Genomic DNA, 9,401 nt, shown 5'->3' on the forward strand with positions numbered 1-9,401 from the left:
CAGAGACACTCAGATGAGGAGCCAATCACAGCAGAGACACTCATATGAGGAGCCAATCACAGCCGTTGTTACCTGCTGTAGTCACAGAGCTGACAGCTGTACGGTTTCTCCAGACTGTGAGTTCTCGTGTGTCGGAGCAGAGAGCTGCGATCGATTGAAGCATACGGACACTCAGCACACCTGTACGGCTTCTCACCTGAGAACACACACACACACACGCACACACACACACACACACACACACACACAATGTACAGTCAGCTGACAGCTCGCTACAGGCGTGTGTGTGTGTGTGTGTGTGTGTGTGTTACCTGTGTGTGTCCTGAGGTGTGTGTGTGTTACCTGTGTGTGTCCTGAGGTGTGTGTGTTACCCGTGTGTGTCCTGAGGTGTGTGTGTTACCTGTGTGTGTCCTCAGGTGTGTGTGTGTTACCTATGTGTGTGTCCTGAGGTGTGTGTGTTACCTGTGCGTGTGTCCTGAGGTGTGTGTGTTACCTGTGTGTGTCCTGAGGTGTGTGTGTTACCTGTGTGTGTCCTCAGGTGTGTGTGTGTTACCTGTGCGTGTGTCCTGAGGTGTGTGTGTTACCTGTGTGTGTCCTGAGGTGTGTGTGTTACCTGTGTGTGTCCTGAGGTGTGTGTGTTACCTGTGTGTGTCCTGAGGTGCTGCAGCAGTGAGGCCTTCAGTCTGCTGCTGTAGGGACAGGTGTGACAGGTGAAGGGTTTGTCGGCGGCGTGCGTTCCCAGGTGACGCCTCAGAGTCAGCTTGGTGGAGAACTTCCTGTTGAGGAAAGAACACGGAGGCTGAAGCGGCCAATCACCGACATGCGACCGGTGACACACCTGGTTCAACAGAAGGTGAAGTCTGGTGGGTTTCTGTCCACTGTGCCAGCACTTACCTGTCCTCTTCTATGATTGGTCAGTCTATGGAGCCCAACCTGTGGCGTGGTGGGTTGTGGGTAATGTAGTTACCTGTGGCACAGGGAGCAGCAGAAGGCCGTCTTCTTGCCCCGCTTCTCTTCTGCTTTCCTCCTACTGGTTTTTTTCCTCTTCTCTGTGACGGTCGGCCGTGAATCTGTGTGACGTCTGCTGGTCTGACTGGGAACCAACACGCACAAATACTGGTTTCTGATTGGCTGGAGGGCATGTGAACGCCAGTTCTCTGTTTGAATGGTGCTGTTTAATCTAATGAAGGTATTAATGATGTAATGGAAACGTTACATTTATTGATCTGACGCTTTAATGCAAACGCTGCTCAGTGATGAAAGTGTTCATCTTTTCAGAATAAAAGCTTGTCTACCTGTCAGGACCATCTGCCTCCGTCACTCCTGCTCGTCCAATCAGACGGCTCCTCCATCCGTCTGCAGGAAACAAATCAACGTCATTGATCGTTGCTTGATTATCATTGATCATTATCTGCAGTTGAAGTTATTCAGACCTGAGCGGTCGCCGTGGCAACGCCGATTGCAGCCGCCACGTGTTTGTTGGTGAGCTTCTCGTGAGGCTGCGCTCCTGAACCTCCTCAGACAGACGGGACAGATGAACTCCTCCTCCTCCTCCTCCTCCTTCTGCTTCAGTTCCTCCTCCTCCTCCTCCTCCTCCTCCTCCTCCTCCTCCTCCCTCCTCCTCCTCCTCCTCTTCCTCCTCCTCCTCCTCCTGCAGTGGCTCCTCCAGTGAGGCTCCAGCTCCTCCCAGCTGTCGGCCGTCCAGCTGCAGCGGACGCAGCTGAACTCTCCAGCCGCCCGGTGGGAGCGGACGTGGACGTCTAGCAGCCTCCTGGACGGCAGCATCACTGGACACAGGGGACAGGAGAGCCTGGTCTGCTGGACCTCCGCCCCGCTCTGCTTCAGGCTGGGGGGAGGCTCAGGGGGAGGGGGGGTCTGGAGGAGGCTGCAGGAGGAGCAGGAGGAGGTTTGGCAGCTGAGATGCGGCACAGGCCCAAAGTCATGAGGTGAGCGGACTGGGCCATCTCCTCCTGGGTGGCGGGGGGGTCGATGGGACAGGACAGATCCACTGAGCCCCCCTTCAGAGGGAACATGGACGAGTCCTCCTCGAAGAGAGTGCTGACCTGCACACACAAACATAAATGTTCTCACGTCTGAATGTTCACACATAGAACACGTTCTCATGACTAAATGTTCACACATATAACATGTTCTCATGTCTAAATGTTGACACATATAACATGTTCTCATGACTAAATGTTCACACATATAACATGTTCTCATGACTAAATGTTCACACATATAACATGTTCTCATGTCTAAATGTTCACACATATAACATGTTCTCATGTCTAAATGTTGACACATATAACATGTTCTCATGTCTAAATGTTCACACATATAACATGTTCTCATGACTAAATGTTCACACATATAACATGTTCTCATGTCTAAATGTTCACACATATAACGTGTTCTCATGACTAAATGTTCACATATAACATGTTCTCATGTCTAAATGTTCACATATAACATGTTCTCATGTCTAAATGTTCACATATAACATGTTCTCATGTCTATATGTTAACACATAACATGTTCTCATGTCTAAATGTTCACATATAACATGTTCTCATGTCTATATGTTCACATATAACATGTTCTCATGTCTAAATGTTCACATATAACATGTTCTCATGTCTAAATGTTCACATATAACATGTTCTCATGACTAAATGTTCACACATATAACATGTTCTCATGACTAAATGTTCACACATATAACATGTTCTCATGTCTAAATGTTCACACATATAACATGTTCTCATGTCTAAATGTTGACACATATAACATGTTCTCATGTCTATATGTTAACACATAACATGTTCTCATGTCTAAATGTTCACATATAACATGTTCTCATGTCTATATGTTAACACATAACATGTTCTCATGTCTAAATGTTCACATATAACATGTTCTCATGTCTATATGTTAACACATATAACATGTTCTCATGACTAAATGTTCACATATAACATGTTCTCATGTCTAAATGTTCACATATAACATGTTCTCATGTCTAAATGTTCACATATAACATGTTCTCATGTCTAAATGTTCACATATAACATGTTCTCATGTCTAAATGTTCACACATCACATGTTCTCATGTCTAAATGTTCACACATAACATGTTCTCATGTCTAAATGTTCAAACATATAACATGTTCTCATGACTAAATGTTCACACATATAACATGTTCTCATGTCTAAATGTTCACATATAACATGTTCTCATGTCTAAATGTTCACATATAACATGTTCTCATGTCTAAATGTTCACACAACATGTTCTCATGTCTAAATGTTAAAACATGACATGTTCTCATGAGTAAATGTTAAAACATGACATGTTCTCATGACTAAATGTTGACACATATAACATGTTCTCATGTCTAAATGTTGACACATATAACATGTTCTCATGTCTATATGTTAACACATAACATGTTCTCATGTCTAAATGTTGACACATATAACATGTTCTCATGTCTATATGTTAACACATAACATGTTCTCATGTCTAAATGTTCACATATAACATGTTCTCATGTCATATAACATCATGACTAAAACACATATAACATGTTCTCATGACTAAATGTTCACATATAACATGTTCTCATGTCTAAATGTTGACACATAACATGTTCTCATGTCTAAATGTTGACACATAACATGTTCTCATGAGTAAATGTTAAAACATGACATGTTCTCATGACTAAATGTTGACACATATAACATGTTCTCATGTCTAAATGTTGACACATATAACATCTAAATGTTCATATAAATGTTCACATATAACATGTTCTCATGTCTATATGTTAACACATATAACATGTTCTCATGACTAAATGTTCACATATAACATGTTCTCATGTCTAAATGTTCACATATAACATGTTCTCATGTCTATATGTTAACACATAACATGTTCTCATGTCTAAATGTTCACATATAACATGTTCTCATGTCTATATGTTAACACATATAACATGTTCTCATGACTAAATGTTCACATATAACATGTTCTCATGTCTAAATGTTCACACATAACATGTTCTCATGTCTAAATGTTAAAACATGACATGTTCTCATGAGTAAATGTTAAAACATGACATGTTCTCATGACTAAATGTTGACACATATAACATGTTCTCATGTCTAAATGTTGACACATATAACATGTTCTCATGTCTAAATGTTCACATATAACATGTTCTCATGTCTATATGTTAACACATAACATGTTCTCATGTCTAAATGTTCACATATAACATGTTCTCATGTCTATATGTTAACACATATAACATGTTCTCATGACTAAATGTTCACATATAACATGTTCTCATGTCTAAATGTTCACATATAACATGTTCTCATGTCTATATGTTCACATATAACATGTTCTCATGTCTAAATGTTCACACATCACATGTTCTCTTGTCTATATGTTAACACATAACATGTTCTCATGACTAAATGTCCACACATAACATGTCTATACATGTGGGTTTTTTACTGTTAAAGTCCTTGTGTTTCTGTGTGTTTGTCGGTGTGTGTGTGTGTCAGGTGTGTCACCTCACAGGTGTGTGCAACTTGCAGCCCCCCCTCGCTGCTGATGTCACAGGTGGGCGGGCTCATGTTGTCCAGCATGTTGTAGAGCAGGAAGTCTTCGTCCTCGTCGCTCTGCTTCGACTCTCCGTTCAGATCGAACTGATAGGGCGACGCCCCCCGCCGGAGACCTGCCTCCTCCCTGTCCTCAGCCCCGCCCCCTCCCAGGTACGTGAGCGTGGGGGGGCGGTGCCTGACCTGCAGGTGGCTGCTGATGGAGGCCTTCAGGCCGCAGGTGAACTGACAGAGTTTGCAGCGATAAAGCTCCACCATAAAGGACTCTACCAGACCCCCCGACAGACCCTCCACCTCCCCACAGTACAGACTGGAGCTCACAGCTCCGCCAACCAGCTGCAGAGTCACAGGACTGATGTCACGGTACCGCTGCTTCACCGACGACATCACCACGACATCACCACGACATCACTGAAAACAGAAGAATGCACCTCATTCAGGGACGTTCAGTCTGGGACCTCATTGGATAACATGACATTGAGGAAGGCTTAGAGATCGATTGAGGGCGTGGCCTCGTTGACGAGATCAATACGAGACCTGAATAAATAGAATATCACCTTATAAAGAATATCAGGAGCACACAGCACTTTTAGCCTCACCTGTATTCACAATGTCAAGTTTTAACGTCTGACCTGGTTGAAGCTGAAACAGAACTGAAGCCCTCTGCCTGTTCCCTGTTACAACCTGAACACCTAAACACCTGAATACCTGAACACCTGAACACCTAAACACCTGAATACCTGAACACCTGAACACCTAAACACCTGAACACCTAAACACCTGAACACCTGAACACCTGAACACCTAAACACCTAAACACCTGAACACCTGAACACCTGAACACCTAAACACCTGAACACCTAAACACCTAAACACCTGAACACCTAAACACCTGAACACCTAAACACCTGAACACCTGGACACCTGAACACCTAAACACCTGCATACCTAAACACCTAAACACCTGAACACCTGAATACCTGCATACCTGAACACCTGAACACCTAAACACCTGAACACCTAAACACCTGAACACCTAAACACCTGAACACCTGAACACCTGAATACCTGCATACCTGAACACCTGAATACCTAAACACCTGAACAAATTTCAGACCATATCAAATCTCTCATTTGAAACATTTTTTTAGAGGCACAGTTTTTTAATAAGTCACGTACCGCTTTAAACTCAAATGTTTTAATGTTTTTAATTTGAAGTGAGCTGTTCTCTTCTCTCACTTTCCTGTTGTTTTTCCTCTCTGCAGTACTGAGTTACAGCCTCATCGAGTTACAAAGTAACTAAGTAACTGGTAAAAGAGTAACTGGTAGAGTAACTGGTAAAAGAGTAACTGGTAGAGTAACTGGTAAAAGGGTAACTGCGTGAGTGAACAACAGAGTGACTGCACCACCTCCCTGTCTCTTCCTGGTTGAACCTCTCACTCTTTGGGTCTGATAATGATAACGATAACGTTTTCCTCGTGTTAATTTAACCCAAATACAGAAACTCACTTCTGTGAAGAGTTCATTCAATATTTCCTCTTTTGAGTTAAGTCAATGTGCCAATAACGAACATACATAACAAACCCAATAAATCCAGAACACACCACAAACACGTCATGATGCTAACATAGTGCTAACATGATGCTAACATAGTGCCAACATGGTGCTAACTTGATGCTAACATAGTGCTAAGATAATGCTAACATGGTGCCAACATGGTGCTAACTTGATACTAACATAGTGCTAAGATGGTGCTAACATAGTGCTAACATGATGCTAACATAGTGCTAACATGGTGCTAACATGATGCTAACATAGTGCTAACATGGTGCTAACATTCCTGTAAGTCGCTTTGGATAAAAGCGTCTGCTAAATGACTGTAATGTAATGTAACATGATGCTAACATGGTGCTAACATGATGCTAACATGGTGCCAACATGGTGCTAACATGATGCTAACATGGTGCTAACATGGTGCTAACATGATGCTAACATGGTGCCAACATGATGCTAACATGGTGCTAACATGGTGCTAACATGATGCCAACATGGTGCCAACATGGTGCCAACATGGTGCTAACATGGTGCTAACATGGTGCTAACATGGTGCTAACATGATGCTAACATGGTGCCAACATGATGCTAACATGGTGCTAACATGATGCCAACATGGTGCTAACATGGTGCTAACATGGTGCTAACATGATGCTAACATGATGCTAACATGGTGCTAACATGATGCTAACATGATGCTAACATGGTGCCAACATGGTGCTAACATGGTGCTAACATGATGCTAACATGGTGCCAACATGGTGCTAACATGGTGCTAACATGATGCTAACATGATGCTAACATGATGCTAACATGGTGCTAACATGGTGCCAACATGATGCTAATATGGTGCTAACATGATGCTAACATGATGCTAACATGGTGCTAACATGGTGCTAATATGGTGCCAACATGATGCTAACATGATGCTAACATGGTGCCAACATGGTGCTAACATGATGCTAACATGGTGCTAACATGGTGCCAACATGGTGCTAACATGATGCTAACATGGTGCTAACATGGTGCCAACATGGTGCTAACATGATGCTAACATGATGCTAACATGGTGCTAACAGAAGCTAACAGTGTTAGCAGAAGCTAACAGAAGCTAACAGTGTTAGCAGAAGCTAACCATCCGGTTCTTCAGCGTCATGGCTGCGTCATGTTCTCCCGGCACGAGGGCGCGTGACATCCAGGTGTTTCTTACACAGGTAAGTCTGAACTCACCTGCTGCTAATCCTGCTACAAGCTAATCCTGCTACAAGCTAATCCTGCTACAAGCTAACCCTGCTACTGTTTACTTCCGCGTTCCGCCAGGCCGGACTCTACGTCACGTCCGGCCGCGTAACTCCGGTACATCCGGGTACGTCGGTACATCCGGGTACGTCACAGTGACGTATGACGCTTACTAAGAGAAGCACAACACAGTTATCTAAACTCCAGAGGAGAGAAGGAAAGAAAAGAATACAAATGAAAATAGAAAAGCATGAATAGATAATAAACATTTACAGTCATTTAGCGACGCTTTTATCCAAAGTGATATTAAAAACAGGAAATCCTGATCATTACAAACACATTGGAGGCAATGATTTCCTCCTTTTATAGCTTTTTGTTGTGACAGCATTTAATGGTTTTAAATTCAAAGTCTTTGTAAAAAACAGAAGTTCAACAGAGAGTTCATAGAGACTAAGAAGACGCTCTCCTCAAGACGAGTTCATAGAGACTAAGAGGACGCTCTCCTCACGGAGACTAAGAGGACGCTCTCCTCACGGAGACTAAGAGGACGCTCTCCTCACGGAGACTAAGAGGACGCTCTCCTCACGGAGACTAAGAGGACGCTCTCCTCATGGAGACTAAGAGGACTTTCTCCTCACGGACTAAGAGACTAAGACTCATGGAGACTAAGAGGACGCTCTCCTCATGGAGACTAAGAGGACGCATCTCCTCACGGAGGAGACTAAGAGGACGCTCTCCTCATGGAGACTAAGAGGACGCTCTCCTCATGGAGACTAAGAGGACGCTCTCCTCACGGAGACTAAGAGGACGCTCTAATGAAAAAAAGACAGAGGTTCCTCATGGAGACTAAGAGGACGCTCTCCTCATGGAGACTAAGAGGACGCTCTCCTCACGGAGACTAAGAGGACGCTCTCCTCATGGAGACTAAGAGGACGCTCTCCTCATGGAGACTAAGAGGACGCTCTCCTCATAGAGACTAAGAGGACGCTCTCCTCATAGAGACTAAGAGGACGCTCTCCTCACGGAGACTAAGAGGACGCTCCTCATGGAGACTAAGAGGACGCTCTCCTCACGGAGACTAAGAGGACGCTCTCCTCTAGAGACTAAGAGGACCTCACGGAGACTAAGAGGACGACTCTCCTCATAGAGACTAAGAGGACGCTCTCCTCACTTGCCCCACCATACCTATCCGAGACTAAGAGGACGCTCTCCTCACGGAGACTAAGAGGACGTGCCTCACGGAGACTAAGAGGAGCCTCCTCATGGAGACTAAGAGGACGCTCTCCTCCCACGGAGACTAAGAGGACGCTCTCCTCACGGAGACTAAGAGGACGCTCTCCTCACGGAGACTAAGAGGACGCTCTCCTCACGGAGACTAAGAGGACGCTCTCCTCACGGAGACTAAAGCTCTCCTCATGGAGACGCTCTCCTCACGGAGACTAAGAGGACGCTCTCCTCACGGAGACTAAGAGGACGCTCTCCTCACGGAGACTAAGAGGGCTCTCCTCATAGAGACTAAGAGGACGCTCTCCTCACGGAGACTAAGAGGACGCTCTCCTCATGGAGACTAAGAGGACGCTCTCCTCACGGAGACTAAGAGGACGCTCTCCTCATGGAGACTAAGAGGACGCTCTCCTCACGGAGACTAAGAGGACGCTCTCCTCATGGAGACTAAGAGGACGCTCTCCTCACGGAGACTAAGAGGACGCTCTCATGTGTCCTCGTCCCCTCAGGGTCCAGATTCCTCTGCAGACAAGTTGAGTTGTGTCTCAACAATAAAGTTTAGGAATGTGTTTACTGTCAGAGAAGGCGCATCAGGTTTCAGAGCCCCGGGTCTCGGGGCCTCATTCAGGACCAGCAGGACGGACGCTCCCAGACCGGGTCCTGATGTGTGAAGTGGTTCTTAGTGTTTCCTCAACTGAAGACCTTCAGCTGTTTGTTTGAACAAACCGTTTGTTCTACTTGTTGCATGA

At 44.7% G+C, this 9,401-nt stretch overlaps 1 protein-coding gene across 2 annotated transcripts in view; it reads right to left on the bottom strand.

The window, feature by feature from the left end:
- Window positions 1-7,558, bottom strand: part of si:dkey-154p10.3 (zinc finger protein 84) — a 7,906-nt gene extending 348 nt beyond the window's left edge. The window contains exons 1-7 of one of the 2 annotated variants that reach the window (XM_054596229.1): window positions 7,420-7,558; window positions 4,593-5,046; window positions 1,434-2,063; window positions 1,296-1,356; window positions 968-1,093; window positions 643-776; window positions 73-196 (exon numbers count right to left, since the gene is read on the bottom strand). In XM_054596229.1, the coding sequence (XP_054452204.1) occupies window positions 73-196; window positions 643-776; window positions 968-1,093; window positions 1,296-1,356; window positions 1,434-2,063; window positions 4,593-5,022 (1,505 nt within the window). In that variant the 5' untranslated portion in view covers window positions 5,023-5,046; window positions 7,420-7,558. Of the gene's footprint in view, window positions 1-72; window positions 197-642; window positions 777-967; window positions 1,094-1,295; window positions 1,357-1,433; window positions 2,064-4,592; window positions 5,047-7,324 lie in introns of both variants that reach the window. The other variant, XM_054596228.1, reaches the window with a different exon arrangement.
- Window positions 7,559-9,401: the final 1,843 nt, after the last annotated feature.

Source organism: Anoplopoma fimbria, chromosome 3, assembly GCF_027596085.1.
Source record: "Anoplopoma fimbria isolate UVic2021 breed Golden Eagle Sablefish chromosome 3, Afim_UVic_2022, whole genome shotgun sequence".
Lineage (NCBI taxonomy): Eukaryota > Metazoa > Chordata > Actinopteri > Perciformes > Anoplopomatidae > Anoplopoma > Anoplopoma fimbria.